This window comes from Lytechinus pictus, chromosome 12 (genome assembly GCF_037042905.1).
Source record: "Lytechinus pictus isolate F3 Inbred chromosome 12, Lp3.0, whole genome shotgun sequence".
NCBI classification, from domain to species: domain Eukaryota; kingdom Metazoa; phylum Echinodermata; class Echinoidea; order Temnopleuroida; family Toxopneustidae; genus Lytechinus; species Lytechinus pictus.
The window spans coordinates 17,716,197-17,736,139 of record NC_087256.1 but is presented as its reverse complement, the minus strand read 5'-3'; the positions used below and the strand labels follow the sequence as shown (position 1 = coordinate 17,736,139).

Genomic DNA, 19,943 nt, shown 5'->3' with positions numbered 1-19,943 from the left:
TTATGTCTATTCTTGAAATATAAGTTGAGGTTCAACATAAATACAAAAAAGATAAGTTGAGGTTTTTCAATAGAAGTAATTTACAACGCCACAAACGGAAATTAATATGACCTTTCTGATGTGTTTTCCTTCAACCATACAGAAAGAAAAAAAAAATCATAAAATCCTCTGTAATAAGCAGAAAAAACATGAGAAGAATATCATATTTTGCAGCAGTGCATAGCCTGCTAGACCCTGTACAATTCATTTATTTTCACTAATAACTCCATCCAGGTACGGGCTATTGATTGGTCGGTATATTTTCCCCTTTTCCCCAGCCAATCAAATGACAGAATTTGAAACCACGTGATATATCCAGGGATATGGCGTGTGCAAAATAAAACCAAAACAACTCGGTCATTGTTTACAATTTGTGAAGGTACGCACATACACATTTATCAACAAAAAACGACAATTTAACACATTTAAACACCTTTCTTTCAATTTCTTTGTTTTGGATTTGGATGCGGGACAAGCAGACGGCAACATTGGAGTGAATTTGGTTAGAAGTCGGTGATTCTGCACCACGAACGGAGTCATGGAAGTTGAGCATGTTCCTTCGCAAGTCGCGAACCTCGTGCAGGAAAATGGAGACTTTAGCGACAGTGAAGGGGACAGCAATAACAATCCAGGGGCCATGACCAACGGCACCGTTCTCGCTTCTGACACCGGAATCGAGGGCAGAATCACCAAAAAGGCCAAGCGGAGGCTGAAAAGAAGTCCATCGAAGGAGTACCCGGTGGTCGCTTTATCACTGCCCGATGCCAACTCAGCCGTCCTCGGGAACTCCAAAGATAGACGTGACAGAAAATCCCGCTCGGGGAAAGGCAGAGGTTTGCCAAAGAAGGGTATGAAAATAATTCAAATTTGTTTATTCTTGCATTTGTCATGTTTGTTACAATGTCAATGATGTTTTAATTTTGTTAGTCTTACTCTTAATAAAAGAACCTAGGCCAGGGGCCGATTGCACGAAAGGGTCTTTGCAAGGACCGTCTTTCGTGTCGCCCAATTTTTATGATGCGCCATGTGAAACGCATATCAAATAAATTATCTGCAAACATATTTTATTCATCCGTTAAAATAAACAAAATATTTGTTTATAAAATGATGTGATATCTCATGAAATTGTATAAAATTTCATTTAAAAGCAAGCTAACGACATTTATTTATTTTTTATCATGAATTTCAGAAACACGCACACCCCGCTTATAAGTTATAGCACATCATAAAAGATGGGCGACACGAAAGACGGTCCTCATGGTCCTTGGAAACAAGCCTTGAACTTGAAATAAGCAGCTGCAGACCAGGGGCAATTTTTCAATAAAAATTGCCCCCGGCTCACAGGCTTATTACAGGAACCGGGGGCAATTTTCTGGAACCGGGGGAAATTAAAAAATTAAAAAAATATATATATAACGGTGAACCACACCACAAATTTGTTTATAGTAAGCGCAGATCCTGCAATTTTTTAATTAGTACAAAAATAGCATGCTAAGTACTATTAGGCTTATTCAAACGTATTTAAGAAATCAGATTTAAATTTTTAAGTGTGTTTTGACACCCTCACTCCACATCCCCTTTACAACCACACACACATGGGCTTATTTATTTTTCATCTTTAATGAACAATGAACCCCCCCAAAAAAATAAAATCTAAATAAATAAAATAAAAGATAAAAAAAGAGAGAGAGATGGAGAAAGAGAGAATTTTGATCAAATAATAATAAATTTAGAAAAAAATAAATAATTTTTAAGGTTTTTTTTTCATGGTTAGAATCACAGGTGTGGGTGAGTGTTTGTGTGTGATTATGACTGTGAGGTGCACTTGGATTGCATTTAAATTATGTTAAAGAAATGAAATCAATATCTAACTTGTCTATTCAAATTCCAGCACATAGCCACGGGCTATGTACATGTATTGTAGGTTCATGTACCTTAAGTTTTTCACAAGTTATTTGAAAACGCAGATCTCCACAGAAAATGCCTTTCATTCTGGGAGAGTCTAAATTTGGTGAAAATGTATTCATTAATAACTTAAATATTCATCACAATGAAGATATCATTAAGTTTTTTGACAGTTTTCAAAAATTAACATGAAATCTAAACTCTATCTGAAACGGAAAATCACCATCACTTAGGCCATTATTGATAGTTCTTCTCACCCAGAGCTCTGGCAGAGAACATGAGCTCAAACTGGCTAGCTAACAACCACACTAAAGTGCACGGCGTCCTATTTTTTTTTTAGATGGAGCCTTGTTTGATGATTTATTGTCTGATATTTACCCCTCTCCAAGAAAGAAATTAAAAAACTATAATTCACAACTATAAGCTAAGTCGACGACTGTGAGGATAAAAGACTCGCACATCATATGTGCTGTGAACAGGGATTTATCTCCTGTGCAATTCGAATTACTATATCGCAGAATTGTGATATCCCAACTGGAAATGTGTGCATTAGAAATTGCACATGGTTAAGTATGGAAAACCGGTTACCGCTACCGGAAGCACGCGCGGACATGTATTACAGAAGAAAAAAAGACGGACGTAGCTCACTTTTTATAGTACAGAAAAAAAGACACACTTGGCAATTTGAAACTGCTTATCGTAAATTGAAAGTTACTTGATTTTGGCTTTTCAGATATTTAAATTACATGTATGATATGGCTTCACTGCTCACTCACGGCGGGCGCAATTACCTGGAAAATATTTGCGCCTGGTCGTCAAAATTTTGATGATTTTGGGGCTTTATGGGCGCAATTGATGGCTTTATGAGCGCGAATTTGCGCTCAGCGCCCGCTTATTTCAAGGCTTGCTTGGAAAGACCCTTTCGTACAATCGGCCCCTGGCCTAACTTAGTTAGATTTAACGTTAGAAAGATCTTTGTCAGCACAGTCATGACAGTCATAATGGCGTTGTAAATTACTTCTATTGAAAAACCTCAACAGTGGATTGGATTCCTGAACACTTCCACCATGGCAAGTTCCCTCGCGTCTGAGCAGTCCCCCTTGTCAGCTCACACGCGTACATGTATGTATCTGCACTATTCTAGTAAAAGAAGATACGCAACGAACACAGACTTAAAAATCGGACTAAAAATGGTGGAAAAATAATGAATTTTGGGCATTTTATGTGAATTGTGATGGCCTCAAAATGCAGCCTTTCTCATCAAAATCCCTGAATCGTGTGCAAAGTGATTGGGTGCGCAGACATGGGGTACTATTTTTTCAATTTGAAAATGACTGCCCGAGGTTTTTTCCAAGAAAATCCTATATTCCTTTCACTTTTTATGAGATTTTTGGTACACTTACTCATAATAAAAGGAACATTATTAACTCCAGATAAAACTCTTCTTGGATGAACATCATACCAAGTACCAAGTAACTGAAAGATTTTGTGAAATAAAAAGATATTCATGTTTAATCTTTCAAACTGTTTTTTTAGGTGCGCAAACTTGGGGACCACCATCATACAAATAAAAAAGATGTCCTAAAATTTTTGTTGAGATCAGTTTTCTTATTAACGTTGACCGTTGTCAGCTTCCGATCGCACCCCTCTTCGCATGTGAAATATTTTGGTCAGTTGAAAATGGTATTGTATTAATACTGGTACCAACTGTTTCTTTTGTTTGGGAAAAGTTAGAAAATTCACCAAATCACCGACACTGATCAGCTATTTTGACCATATTTTGTTGTTTTGAGAAAATAAGGTTTTGAAAATGTGTTATCCCTTGCTGGCCCCTTTTCAATAATCTTTCTAAATTTCAAATTCCCTTTGGAACAATGTAAAATTTTAAGGGTATTGAAATTATTTTCTGATCAATGCATTACAGGGCTCGATTTTAGCGGGAGCCCGGTGGCAAAAGGCTCCCTAAAACCTCTGCGGGCTCCTTAGAAAGTATTTGAAAAAGCCCGATGGGCTCCCTAAGATTTTCTAGTACCAGCCACCAAAAAAGCAATTTCTTACTAGCACACTAATCCACGCTTTATAAGTCTAAATTATGTTTTCAAAATCATAAAAAACCTTGAAAATAGCGAAAATAGCGAGTTTCAAATTGCTTAGCTGCGTGTTTTTTTCTGTACCACGTTTTTCCACACACATGGTACCTATGGAAAAAAGAATCGGGCTACACCGGTGCGAGAAACAGTTGCATGTACGTACAGGGCCAGGGGTCCATTATCATTTACGCCGTGTGTAATTTCCAATGCACACATTTCCCCTAGGGATATCACGATTCTGTGTCATGTAGACTTCGGCTCTGCTTGTCAAAAGGGCGCCTATTAACATCCAAAATAACTTACCTCGGTAGTGAATTATTACTGAAAAATCATTTGTTTCATTTTTTCAAGGGAGGGGGTAAATATCAGACAGTAAATCATCAAACATGGCAACATCTGATTTTAGGAGGCCGCCGGATTTTACTCACGCACGCACTGACACTTGTGCAAGTCGCAGCTCTCTCTCTCTGCCTGAGCTCTGGGGGACAATTCGGTCAGTAAAGGCCTCAATGATGGTGATTTTCTGTTTCAGATAGAGTTTACATTTCAGGTTTTTTTTTTTAAACTACCAATAAAGTTGGATGGTTTCTTCATTGTGATATATATTTAAGTTATTGATGAATACTTTTTCACCGAATTTAGACTCCCCATAGAAGAATGCAATTTTCGTGGAGATCTGCGTTTTCAAAGAACTGCAGGAAAAGTTAGGGTACATTCATGTACATGTAACATGTGCCTACATGTGACATACTTAGCCTGTGTGGTTTTTGTACTGATATAAACACAATATTTGGAGTAGAAATTAGATGATGAATTAATTTCTTTAACATATACATGTATATCCAAGTCCACCGCACAGTCACACCCACACAAACACACACCAACCCACATCCATGATTCAGCATGAAAAAAAAATCAATTTTGTTTATGTATTTAATTTATTTCCTTTTTTTAATTTAATTCTTTTTTTTTAGGGGGGGGGGCATTAAAAATTTTAAAAAAAAGTCATTGACTTACGTGTTTGTGACCGGTGTCTAAGTGTGTTGGGGTGTCAAAATCTGATTTACCCTGAATAAATACAACTGGTGCTGATGATTATTAAACAAAAACGTATCGTGATGGTGTGATTTAATATTTTAATAGGTAATGACCAGTATTATGCAAAAAAAAGTGATAAACTTGGGCTCCTTAAAACCCATGCGGGCTCCCTAAAAAAGTGCTTGAGGAGCCCGGCTGGCTCCCTAAGAAAAAAGTAAAGGTCAGGCCCTGCATTATGCAATATTCAACTTGAAAATAGACCTGGAAACTTGACTGCAGGAACAACTGTATTTTTCCAGTAGATACAGTATAACGATATTAAATGTGCATTAAGTAATAAAAGGCTGGACAGTATTACAATCACTTATTATACATGTACATCCGGTATAAGCTGAATTAAAGTGGTTCTAAACTTCTAATCTTAATATTGTAACAAAAGCTAACTCAGTCGCGAGCCAATCATACATACTTATGTGTAAAATAAAAAATTGACTTACATTTACAATTTTCTGAATTTTCTTCAATTGAACACGTTTTCTTCCCACTAAATCGCAGTCTAAATTAACCTCATGGAGCAAAAATGAACATTTGGGAAATGTCCCATTGCCTATAAGAAAAAAAAAAGGTGAAAGTGTTGTACTGTTCCACAACACTGTAGGCATGCTGTATCAAATAGACCAGGGCAACAAGCAATTTATCCCCTGTTGGAGGAGGGAAGTTAAAAATTTTATTTTTCCTAGAGTAAAAGTTTTAAGAGTTTCAAAGTTTATATAAACGCTTCAATGGTTTCAAGTCTATTGAATCACTCAAAGATTCTGTGACATGATTGAAATTGAAGTGTGAATGACAAAAAGCGTGACAATTGTTACAGTTGTTTTGCATCTTCAACTTATTTTTTGACATATTTTCATTTTTTATTTAGGAGGAGCTGGAGGAAAAGGAACATGGGGAAAGATGGGTCAGATTTATGATGATAATGATGCTGAATGCGTGGATATCCATGACCCTAACTATGACTCTGAGAATCAGGTACCGTACTGTATGTCATTCCTGTACTATAAATTTATTTGATAATAAAAAACATGCTTTTAATATTATCCTAAAGTTTCAGGCATCAAATGTTTTTTTTAATTCAAGATAACGTCCTTTCCACGTCATGTATCAGATGCAAATGTAGCCATAATTTACTGTAATTGAATTGTTCATCCAGCTGATTCTTGTTATCTTTTATGATATAAGAAATGTTCACAAATGCTATGCTTTATTTTCTTGTCCAAAAATGGGGTTTTATTATTCATGAATAATGACTAATTGAATTAGCCTGATTAGTGTGAATTTTCGTTCTCACAGTTCATTATGAAAAGGGGGATATGTATTTGATGAAAGCTTAACCAGAAAATGCATGTATTTGTGATGTATGCCAGCTAATATAACTTGCCGGCAGTCAAGCAAATCACACAAATTTATTAGCTTCCTGCTATTCTTCAAGAAGTCCATGAAGCAAGTCATACATGTTCAGACATGTATAATTAGAGAAGCATTATTACCATATAATCGAAGGCCTTGGATGTGGATTCACTGGCTTTGGATGGTTTTTGTGCCCTTTTGTAATATCTTCCCATATATGCTGTAATACTCTTGTAGGAAAGTGGCCAATTTTGCTGATTCAGAAACTCAATTCAGCCTTCCTCGGCCCTGTGTAGTATGAAGCTTATACCTTGGTCACATTTGTTCTACGGCGGCCGTACGGCGAGTCGAAAACAGCCGTTTTAACATGTTTTTGTACCAGCTACATAGAGGTGGTTTGAATAAAAATGAATAAAACGACTGTTTTCGACTCGCCGTATGGCCGCCGTAGAGCCGCCGTAGAACAAATGTGACCAAGGTATTAGTGATTGATCATGGTGCTGACTTTTACAATTGATAATACACAATAATCAATCATAAAAATTTCATGATCAGTTGTTAGCTTTGTATGTTACGGGCACTACTACTGCTGAGCCCCAGTAATCCCATCACAAAAGCAAAATTATGATAAAAGTATATACACCTGTATGTAATCAGGAAAGGAAAATTTGTGATATTTTGCCTTTAAAAATCAAGCATCTTTAGACCAGAGAACTCTATGCGACTGAAGGGAAAACCCTTTCAACTTTATAGAACTGTGTGTTCTATTCTATTAAAGGGGAATCCAACCCAAATGTTATATTATTGTGTATCTACAGTACGTGTTTTATTAGTGGTGGATACATTATATATATATGATCAAGTGTGGTGATGTCTACACTGCATTTTGAAGTTTTAACAGATATAACAATACTGTTAATTATGTATTAATCCTGGTGGCCTCATTTGCCCCATCAGACATGTTGAGTCCATAGGCATCCAGTCAGAAAAAAAGGAGGGAAAGTGGTGAAATTTACTACAGTCCTGGTGGGTGTTTCATAAAGCTGTTCGTAAGTTAAGAGCGACTTTAAGAATGACTGTTGGACCTTACGCGCTAAACCATCGCCAATGAACATTTTGGTGCATACCATTTACCACATAAAAGGATCACCAGTCGTTCTTAACTACGAACAGCTTTATGAAAAACCCACCTGGCATGCACAATAATACCTTACACAAGTTAAAACTACATGTAAGTTAATTCACATTACTGGGTAGGTACATTACTTGCCTCTCTAAAGTGGCAATGCTAAATTCAAAATTTTGATTTTGAGGTGCTCCTGTAGTCCTGGGTTTGTGCTCCTCCTGGCCCTGTGCACTGGGCTGTGAGACATTCTCTATCCATTTGACCCTACCATTCTTGAGCAGTGAGCTAAAAACGGCCTTATTTATACAACTCTCCCTATACTTGTAGGGCCTAATTATTTTATTATACATATAATACATTTATTTATTGATTTTTTAAAAACTTTTTTTTGGTATGTTTTATTGAAATAAATCAACATGATTACATATTTACAAGATTGGAATGATTCGAAATAGGTACATAATGTATAAGTTAAGTTAATAAGAAAAAAAGGCAAGGCAAATATGTTTTAGAATGAATTTATTCTGAAATATTAATTGGCATTCAAAACAAGTACAAAGATCATCCAGCTACATGTAGGGGATGCTCTGAGAATATACAATCTGTCAATGTTTGTTGACATTGTGATAAGGAGATAAATTAGATGTTAGGAAACTCACAGAAACATAATTTCTTATCAGTATTTCTCTGCTTGGTGAAATTGTTTATTTGCAGTTGAAGGGGGGGGGGGGTCATTCACTGACAAATTTGCTCTCAGCAAATCAGAAGCAAGAATATGATATCATTAGCTTGCTTAATAGTCCTTAAAAATCTCTGACTTTAAGTTTGTTTCGTGAAATGCTCCCAGCCGTGGAATCAGGGTAGTCTGCAGGCACAGACCTTTGGTTTACATGCAGTGTATCTTACATAATGTAGAGTCTGAAGTCATGAGACTAGATTAACTCATTTGTAGGTCTACAGTGAGTTTTAATGAGGTCTAGTCTTCACTCTAGACATGGTATAATTTGTTAAAATGTCAAGTTTGAGTCTGTTCTTGCAGGCTAGAATCAGGGGGAGTCTGGCCTCTGTGAACTTGGTGAACTTAATTTGACCCATCCACCCCCTTACCACAATGCAGTCTCGGCCATATGCGTTAATAGCTCAAATTCTTCGGTCTGGCTGGTCAGTAGTGCGTACTTGGCACAGATGGTGATGCAATACAGCGTGGATTGGAGTCCCAACTTCAATTTCATTTTGAAAAGCATGCCTAACTAATGACTTGGCAGTTCACCACCAATGAACCTTAAAAGAATGGAACATGTTTTACCTTGTTTGGTCCCTAGCATTTATTTGTATAGCCTCTGATGGAGTGTGATATTGGCTGTGGTTTATACACGGAATTTGCTTGGGGAAAAAAAAAAAAGAAAAAAAAAAAGAACAACAAATTTGAAAATAGGTGTACACTACATGTATGAGCTATCATACCCCAAATGTTTTTTTGTTGGTAAATTATAAAACAGGTGCCGTAGAAAGTCAATTTAGAATTTCATTGATTCATTGAAAATTTCATTGTAATTCATCAACATCTGTGAAATACCAGAGCCAAATATTATGAATTTCTGTTATATACCATTTAATATAGATAAGTGATTCTGTCTCCAAATGAATCATCGTTGCAGTAATAAATTTGATCATAAACAAGATACAGCTTGTGCTAAATAAACACACGCCCTGTTGATTGTTCTGGGTGTGCAAATACTGTCGGAATTCCCCTGGGAACACAACAGACTGCCTGATCCAGGGATAGCCCATAAAACAACATTTCATGCCTCGATGCATCCATTCCATAATATACTGATCGTTGGGTATTTCCAGGCAGAATGAAAAAAAGACAACAGGATTCTACTTTAGTTGTTGCCATTTATCTGTACATTATTAGTGATTCTTGCATGTTGGCTGTTCTTGTTGGGCAGTGAACCCTTTTTGCAATGAATTGATATTCAGAAAAAGAAGGCATTTGATAGTAGATTATTCAGTTGAGTCATGCTGTTCATCGGGATCTGTTCCTGGAAATGTCAAGCCAAATTATCTCATTACCACCAAGCCTGATCTACTTTAGTGAGATCATCTCCTATAGGTACATTTAGGCCTGCATGTACATGTAGATTAAATGCCCTTCCATATGCTCTAATCTTGGGTCTTTTCTAAATATGCACTTGTATGTTAATACAGTATGTACGTGTTCAGACGTGCCAACCGTTCCCTTTTTAGAGTATTTGTTCCTCCTTTTTTTTGCTATGAATACGCCAATACTTTTTTTGTATGATTTGTTACTTTTTTTAAATTTCTGATCATGAAGTATGTATTATACACAGCGCGTAACAGATCTCACTACAACAGGCTAGCGATTTTTATGTTGAGCCAAATTTTAAAAAATACTCTTTTTGTAAAAAAATACTTTTTTTTCCAAATAAGAATACCTCTTTTTTTGTTGTAGAAGGCTTGCATGTCTGCATGTTAAATGCTTATTCGCTACATGAGATTAGATTTCATGCACTCCGAAAGAATCTCATGCAGTTTCAAAGAAATTGCTCTCGGTTGGGGAATGTTTCATGAAGACTTTGTCAGTGATTTTCAGAGGGAGATGTTATAAGCTACTAGAAATCCTTGCATCTGATTGGCTAAGAGCAAATTAGTCAATGAAAATTACTGTCAATGCTTATCATGAAATGCTCCCCCTGTTCACCAGACCAATGATGTTGAACATATTGCGAATTGGATTTTGATTTCCAATCCACCGTGTTCTGAGAAATGCGATAAGGCTGCATTGAAAACATTTTGAGCGTACTTGATCTTGCCAGACTCCATGCTGTTTTGGAAAATGAAAACCCAGTTGGATCAGGCGCATCTAGTGTGTAGTGTGCTAGTCTTACATACCGTCCGCCCATGTAGGGTCCATGGTCCGCCTAACCATTTTGGAGGTTTTTAGGTTTGATCTTCCAGGACATGAAATTTGGCAAACTACCAAATTTCTGTAGCCAGGGTTGGGTGCTCAAAGGGAAAGACCGCCCAGAGCTCGGGATTTGCGATGGCCAAGAAAAGGAGGAATTATCTTGGTGAAAGTCTGAGCAGATGATTTAATTAAAGAAAAAAGAGAAGATTATAAACATGTAAGGAAGGTGTTCTAAAGGTCATACTCCTGGTGATTGCATCTTCATGTATATTGTGTCTTGTACATGTGTGTACCTTGTACTCAGTTGATGCGAATCATCATTTGTTGTCCAATGTGCGTGGGACCTTGAAAGCGATTATTGAAGGCATTCTACATATTTGAGTCATTATGAGCTGTTAGGTGGATGTGAACAGATGGTGTTGGTTGAACTTCATGCTCGAATGATTAATTAAATGACATGCCTCACCTAAATCTCTCATTTCCTAGAATTGTCTGGTGTTGAAATGTATTTCTAGGAAATACATGTTACTTGTTAGTGTGCAAGTACAAAGGTTATATTCAGAGAAAGAGAGAGAGGGGGGGGGGTGTTATGGAAGATAAAGAATGATTATAACCCTGAGGGGTGGTGTCATTATACAGCTGTTATAGGATTTCCACTGGAAGATACTGAGAGAATTTCTGCCACCTACATAATGTATGAATATTTAATAGTAAAGTCTTAAATCCTTTAATTTCCCATACAGGACGATTACACAGTGAAGACTGTCATCCCTGTTCTCACCGATGAGGAGGTCATCGATATGATTGAGCCTATCTTCCAGGAGTACTTTGAACATGGCGATAGCGACGAAGTGGCTGTGAGTATTATTCATGCCTCTTGCTTCAAATACAAGAAGCAGCAAGGGTTTTCAGTTGACGTCATTCTAAAAAAAGAGTTACTTTCATAAAAGCAGGACTCAACCATCTTTCATCTCCTACACCCATGAGACACAATATATAAGATGTACACTGCATCTGCATGTAGTTTGCAGCATAAACTCTTTAGGAAGCTCTTTTCTTTTTTTAGAAAGCCTCAACAAATATGAGTAATAGCTGTGATATTTGTGCCAAGCTTGTCAGTGGAGCATTTCATGAAGATTTTTGTCAGTGGTTTTTTTCCGACAGATGTTATAAGCTACTGGAAATCCTTGCATCTGATTGGCTGAGAGCAAAGTAGTCTGTGTAAATCACTGAGAAAACTTCATGAACTGTTCCCTAGGTGTTCTCGACCAAGACTCTTTTAGACACATCAGACAGTTAAACCACGGGTCACTACCTATTCCATGTCTGTACTGAAGGTAATCTAGAGACTGTTTCATGCTTTTCACTGATTATGGTTGTAAGCTATCAAAATCATGGCATCTGATTGGCTCAGAGCAAATTTGAAAATGACCTATTTGACTGATGAAACACTTCCCAAATAATCCATTCCTAATTCTCTTTTACAGTGTTGCCTGGAGGATTTGAACATTGCGGAGACGATTTGTGTGAAGGTTCCCGCCTTGGCCGTCACCCTGGCCCTTGAGAAGAAGGCCACGCAGAGGGAACTGACCTCTCGTCTCATCTCTGACCTTTGCCACAAGGGGGTCATCACGGACAACACCCTGATGGCTGCCTTTAAGAAGCTCATTGATGACCTCCCCGAACTGACCCTTGACACCCCAGATGCACCATCGGTAGGAATGGCTTTGCTTAAGAACATTATACTATACAAGAAAAACTTGATACTATCAAGTCAGATAAATAAAGTTACACTGGGTAAACTGCTTTCAAAACTACAAGCTGAAACTTTGTCAGGCATGTGCTATCTATTTTGAAATGGAGATCGAGGGTTGGTCAGGCAAATGTGCCAATTCCTCAAAATACAGACACTATTTCACGATGCAATTTGTTGGTTTTAATAACTTTAAGAAGAAAAAAGGTAGAAAGATTGATGAAAATTAGGGTTGGTTGGTGATTTTTTCGAGGGTCAGGCGGGCTTGCCACTTACACATTTTTTGGGGAACAATCTACAGATTTCATAGGAAAATTGCATACTTAACCACTTGTAATGTGGATAGCAGTAATGCCCATTGTAGTGATGGTCATAGTTGTGTGATTGATGTAGCTCCATTCTTTCTTATCACTTCCCCTAGGTACTGGGACAGTTCATGGCTCGTGCCGTCGCTGATGATTGCCTTCCCTCTGTCTTTGTTCAAGAGATGAAGGGTAATACAGAGTGTGAACATGGCAGGTAAGCATAGAGTAATTCATTCACTTCACTCTTGACATTTCAGACATGAGAAAAAATAATTAATCTCGTTGAATAGTTAAAGGGTAACACAGAGTGTGGACATGGCAGGCAAACATACAGAGCAATTACTTCAATTTACTTTAATTTAAGAAGTAAGGAGAATTTATTAATCTTGTCGACAAGTTGAAGGATAACAAAGAGTGTGAACACAGCAGGCAATTCATTAACTGTATTCTAAGAAGAATGAATTAAGAAGTAAGAAGAATGAATGAATTTTGTCCAGAAGATAAAGGGTAAAACAGCCCGCGTCCAAAACTGAAAAAAACACCCCTTTAACACGTTTTTTTTGGTCACGGATGTGTACAGCAATATATTTGACTCCCCCCACCCCCGGGATTGAGTATTAAAGACGATCCTAATGTACACAGTCCAATGGCAGGAGATGTACTGTGTTTTTAGTTCATTGCCCCCTTTTTGTCGGATTATTTTTTAGGATGGCGTTGGAACGAGCCTGTACTCTGCTGAGTGTGAATCATGGAATCCACCGTATGGACAACGTCTGGGGAGTAGGAGGTGGAATCAGACCAGTCAAGATGCTCGTTAAAAAGGTAACACTTACAATTTTTCTTCATCTTTTAGAGACGTCGTTCCGATGTATTAAGCGCTATATAAAAGCAGATTATTTTTTTGTATTTTATAATTTTTTCATTTATTGCATTGAGAGTGTACACAAGGAGAAAATATATTTTTTTTACTCAGAAAAGTGTTTCCCAGTTCATTTTCTGTGATGACATCATACATACTTAATTTTTACCAGGGAAAAAGTGAACTATACATTTTTCTGCACCACTCCTATACACATATTATGCTCAGGACGCAGCTCAAGCCTCTGTGTGCTTCCTTTACTCACCAGGTGCACATAGTCTAACTGCTCACCAAGCTAGCTAGCAGCAAAAACTTTCATAAGTTGTGACCTTTTTTTTTCCTTTATTAATTCTATTGTGATGACTGATGACTGATGAGGAATGATACAGGTGGAAGGGATAGAAAACCAATATTTGATGTGATTATTTTTAACCAGGGCTCCGTCTTACAAAGAGTTGCGATTGATCCGATCAATCACAACTATGGATTGCCAGCAACATGCATGTTTGTTCAAAATATTTTCTAACTATGATGTATGTTCATGCATTCATTGTTTTCTTAAATATTCACTGTGCTTCTCTTTGTTTACAAAGGATAATATTTAAACTTCCTGTAGAAAAAATTATGACACTGATGGACTTCCATAGAGTAACAATACAATTAATTTGATCAATCGTAACTCTTTGTAAGAGGGGGCCAAGATCCTTGAGAGTCGATCTTCCTTGCAGGTGGTGTTGCTATTAAAGGAGTACCTGTCTTCATTTTTGTCATGAACATCATGAACATCAATGTACTATTTTATGTTCCTTGGATGTGAATATTTTAGCCAGATCCTTGAGAGTCAATGGTATATCAATTTTGTATATAATCATTATTTATTTATTTTAAATTTTCCTTGTAGATGGTGTTGCTCCTGAAGGAGTACCTTTCCAGCGGTGAGGTTCCTGAGGCTGTGCGATGTCTGCAGGAACTAGAAGTTCCTCACTTCCACCATGAACTGGTCTATGAGGTAAGGGCGGTTCCCTGTCATTTCCTTCAGCAAGAAATTGATCTGCATTGTGTTGCACTTGACCCAGGTGTAGTAGATGGGTTTTGTGACACACCTGCGTACATGTGGTAGTCCACTTTTAAACTTGAAAATTGAAAAGCAAATATTGAGATTTGTCCACACAGCCTCAAAACTTATCCATTTGGGCCTGTGCAAAATATTGGCAATACTCATGATAGTAGAATACATGTCCCCCAAACCCTATGAAAACTCTTACATTATCCATAGTTGGATCATTGGATGTGACCTAAGCATGTGGGTAATTAATTCCCAAGAGTGCTCAGGTGTACTTGAATTCTGATGTGAAATTGTATTTGGCGCTCTAAGTCTTAGAGACAATACAGAAGAACTTGAAATTTTGAAGAATGGCATTGGGATTGTCAATGTTTGAAAAGTCTCATTTACATGCCTGTAGGGATAATGATACTAGTACATGTTTGTTTACCATGCATGGTTTATACACACTGAGGCCTAGATCATTTTCACAGAGTGATTAAAAAAATGATGCCCCTTTGCTGTTCATTTTGTTATAAACATGGTTCAGGATATCGACTTTCCTTCTGTTGAGTTATTGTTATTATGTAATTAATATTGTTGTAATAGTACAGCTTTATAAAAGATGACCTCGATTCCATGTTTCCTGTCATTGGAAACTTCCTTTCTTGAAGCTTCCTTCTGGTCCCAGGGATCAATCAAACTTGAAATAGGACCAAGTTCACAAGTCCTGTACAAAAAAAATTCAGTCCAAAATTTCATAATTGTTTTTGTGTTGATAAATTTGCAAAGCCAGTGATTTCAGAAAAGTTATGCTTCAGAATCTCAGCATTCACATTGTGAATTGTGGTCCTTAAAATTTATTAATCCTGGATAATAAAAATAGCAGGGCCTGCTGGGAGAACAGTTTTCAGAACTGAAGTGGCTTCCCTGGGTAAATATACCTATATTATTATTATTTTTATTATTTAAAAAACAGAAATGACACTTCTATATAATGAATCTATGCTTTCCAATTTTTTTGTCAGAATATTAAGGGATGGTCCTTCTGTACCAGGGTTCCGTAACACAAAGGTTAGCGATTAATCGTACGCTTGATTTTTACGATTGATTGTACATTGTTATCTATGCAATCAATCGTTGAAAAATGTTTTACGATCATTGCTAATCTTTGTGTTACGGGCCCCAGGTCTTGATGTACGGAGAATAGTGACAATCAACCTTGGGTTTTACAGACTTTCTCATGAAATCAGTGTTTACCGCAACTGCTTTTATTAATCTTTCTTAATTTTCTCTCTTTTCAGGCTTGTGTGATGGCTCTCGAGGTAGGAGGAGAGAGGACGACAGAAATGATGGTGGCCCTACTCAAAGAAATGTATTCAACAACCATCATCACCTACGACCAACTTGTGTCTGTAAGTTCTATTTTTATAGCTCAGTCGGTGGAGTGGGGGTTTCTGATTCCGGTTGCCCGGGTTCGCTTTCCCCCTTGATGCGCTAGTGCCCTTTGGTAAGGCATTAATACTCATTAACATGTCCCTCGCAGAGGACCTTAAAGACGTCAGTCCTCTGGTTGCTTGCTTACAAGCATTCATGCTTGATTAGCAATCAGTAAAAAAAATCACCACTATTTACCATTTACCTTTTCACTGCAGAGATGAGGATAATTCGTAATTTGCATTGCTTCGAGACCGCTGCGAAAGGCTGCAGTGGGGCAGTTTGTCCATTTCTTTTAAACTTGTCCGCCACCTTCATTATCATGAGACACTTGTGGGCGGACCACTTTTTCCTACGACATACAGTAGAATAACTTAATATCAGGAAAACCAGTTCTTAAATAAACATTTGTAAAAATTCATTTCACTTGATTTCTTTTCCAGGGTTTTGAGCGTGTGTTTGATGCCTTGCCCGACTTGGTTCTGGACGTGCCGTTCGCATACCAGATTATGGACTACTTTGGGGACCTGTGCGTGAAAGAGAAACTCATGTCGCTGCAGATGAGGGACAAGGCCCCAAGCAGGTAAAAGATAAAACCAAGCCTGGAGGGAGCTGTGGGTGGGAGCTGGCATGGGTTTTAAACAGACGAATCTGCCTAAGTAAAATCATTTGAGATCATTGAAATCTGTTCGACTTCAACATGAATACCAGTTGTGGTGGTAGCAATCTATAAGTTGAATGCATAAATTGAACACGTAAGTGTATATATACGAATAAAGAATATGTGCCAAACGATTCTAATAGAGAATACGCCAGTCAATAGACGATAATTGGGTATATGATACGTCACCTTGCACGGTATTGTAGAAAATATTTGAAGAGATACGGTACAATTTGTGAATTTATTAGCTGGTGATAATTGCATACCCAGGTATATGAGAATATGAAATATCTCTTTTTTAGTGGAGGAAAATAACCGTATGATCATGCTTTGGCATCAGGTTTGATGGTTTCAATTCATTTGCAAGCAATATCATAAAGAATAAAGATATTATGAGGACATTGAATTAGCCAACCTCCATATCAGTTGTTTCCCTTGTGGTTGTTGATAATTCTGTTTCCTGGTATAGTGAGTCGTCATCACAACGTTTGATGATACACAATGTATATTATAGGTGATGAAGCTCTGTAGACAAGTCTCAGGACCTTGAACCACCTGGTCTGGGGTTCAAATCCCACTGCAGTACTCACACCCTTTGGCAAGGCATTAATCTATATTTGCCTCTCTATACCCAGGTGCAGTAATTGGGTACTTGATAGGAAGGAATTCCTTGTATGCTCAAGCATGTGATCATGAGAACCATGAATAAGCCGATTGTGTGCAACAATTGGAATCATTGTATGAACTGCCATATCAGTGTTGTATATAATTCTTAATATTTTGTTATATACTAAATTTATTAATATACTAAAACTATTATGCAATTTTCTTCCTTGCAGAGGCCGAAAGCGTTTCGTTTCAGAGGGCGATGGCGGACGCGTCAAGGACGAGAGCAAGTGAGACAGAGGGTATAACCCTGAAGACAAGTTGTAAAATGTGTGGCCACCGAACCGTAACTAAGTATCCTAATAACGCATGGTCTAGAAAGAAAATAACTAAGTAAGCAAAGTTAGGGACTACATTAAATGTGAAGGTGCCACTCAGGAATATATTGTACATAGTTGTGCAAATGACTTGTAAAAAGGAAAAAAAAAAGAGTATAACTATAGTTTGTTTTAAAAAAAAAAAGGGATCCTGGATCATATGCTGAGAAGACAGTTCAAAACTGATTATATGTAAAGAAAAAAAAAAGAGAAAGGATTATTTTTCAAATGAGGTCCGAGTTGTGCTTAATTATCAATGTTTCATTCAATTTTTTTCAAATGCCTGGCAGCATGAAAGACAGGGCTGTTAATGCTTCTTCCTTTGTTTGTTGTAGTGGACTGGTCAGTATAACTCTTACTAATCACTTTTGATTTGATCCGTCTTATGTAGATACTTGCCCCATACTTTTCTGTTTTTTAACATTTCAGCCTTCCTATGTTAAGCCCGAATCGGGTGTAGTTTGTAATACAGGAACTTTTAATTCGTCTACAAGTTTTCAAAGTGTAATTATGAATTTTCATTCCAAAGATATTTTGTGTTGTAGGAACGCATTTAAAGTATAAGTTTATCTTTTCTATCTTTTTTCTCTCTCATTTCTGTTGTTCTGAATTGCTATTCTTCAATTTGCTTTTTTTTAATTTCATGAACAATTCAAACTGAAATTGAAAGTCGTATCTATGGAGATGACTTTATGTGATGTGAATATTTGAAAAGAAAGATAGACAGGTCCGACGGATTAATAGCTAATGACTTGTAATCAAATCACTAATACATTTAAACTCATTTATCATTAATACTACTGTCTATATACAGGCAATACATGTACTAAAGTTTCAGATGCAACTGTTCAAGAAGCAGCCTTCTTTTTTGTGATCACAATTTTTGTCTTCACGACGGACAGGGAGAGATATCAAAAGAGGCGCTGTTTTTTTTTTTCCACAAAACTTTGTGAGTGTTTTACTGTTTTGTATTGATCTCTTTTATCCGGAGTTGTACTGGGTGTCTCGGACATCTCTTGTAGTCTCGCTTCAGCGAGAGGTTGTAATAAAAAGACGTTGCCTGTACTGTCTTTCAAAATTCTCTCAAAGCTGTTTTTTGTTTTGTTGTTTGCAGATGCCAGGGGCCCTGTAACACAGAACTCAGTGCTCTTTTGCAGGGCTGATTTTTATGCTAAATCTAATTGGTCATTATGTGCAATTAAACATAAAAATCAACGATGCGATCAATCGCTATGGTTTGTGTTATGGCCTTTGGAGGGATTACAAAAAACTTGTTAAAGTATCAAATTGCTCATTGGTTACCCCCTCTTATGTGGTGTTGCAAGAAACTTGCAATCAATTGCAAGTCTATTTTTGGTCCCTAAATCAATCATATGTCTTGCAGTTAATTACAAAATAGTGATTGATTGCTAATTTGCTCCTTGAAACAAAAAGTTTAATCTGATTTGCTACAGCTAACTTTGATCTATCAGTTGTAAAATTGCAACAGAATATTTGCAATTGATCGCAAATGTTTTCTTGCAACACCCCCTTAATCTACTTTCCATTTTGTCCTCTCCCACATGGTCTAATCCTAGGTTATCCAGTTCATCCAAAACCATTTTGTTGAATATCCACTTGGTCTTAACACCACGAGCTATATAGTGTATATTAGTATATCAGAGTACAGTATTGGTATATGATGTTTAGATGAACTGTTAATGAATTAGTTCATTTGACAAAGAGCATACTAGTTAGTAAATGAAGTGAAAATCAAACCATCCGGAAGGTAAATTGCCAATTCGTCCACTGCCAACTCGTTCACTTACCACATGGTCTACCTTCATTTAGTCTAATGCCATTTCGTCTAACAACCATTTGGTCCAATCACCATTTGATCCAATCATCACTTGGTCTAATCACCATTTCGTCTATTACCATTTCGTCTAATAACCAGTTGGTCTAATACCAATTTTCTTTTCATTCATTTTGCACAAGTAACACTTGAGTTTAATTAGGCCAAATGGTATATGGACTAAATGGCATTAGACTAAATGAAAGAAGACTATGTGGTGAGTAGACAAAGTGATGATAGACCAAATGGTAATAGACGAGTTGGCAATTGGAAGAATTGTCATTAGACGAATTCGAAATAAACCATCTGGACATGAGACTAAATGAGAAATAGCCTATGTGGGTATGAGACCAAGTGTAGAGTAGACCAAATGGCAATTAGACCAAATGGATAGTAGACTAAATTGATTTAGCACTTGCGGTATAAGACTATCTGAGAAGTAGACCATCTTGTATACCAAGGGAATATAAACCATGGAAACGGTTTCTGGAATCTGGAACTTAATTCCAAAAAGGATATATTGTAAGCTTCA

At 37.1% G+C, this 19,943-nt stretch overlaps 1 protein-coding gene across 1 annotated transcript; it reads left to right on the top strand.

The window, feature by feature from the left end:
- The first annotated feature begins 328 nt into the window (after positions 1-328).
- Positions 329-18,655, top strand: LOC129273624 (programmed cell death protein 4-like). Its single transcript, XM_054910689.2, has 10 exons — positions 329-887; positions 5,995-6,101; positions 11,281-11,394; positions 12,025-12,252; positions 12,712-12,809; positions 13,303-13,417; positions 14,356-14,463; positions 15,801-15,911; positions 16,377-16,516; positions 17,434-18,655. Exons 1-10 carry the CDS (start codon positions 578-580, stop codon positions 17,492-17,494), a joined length of 1,392 nt encoding a protein of 463 aa, XP_054766664.1. The 5' UTR covers positions 329-577; the 3' UTR covers positions 17,495-18,655.
- The last annotated feature ends 1,288 nt before the right edge of the window (positions 18,656-19,943 follow it).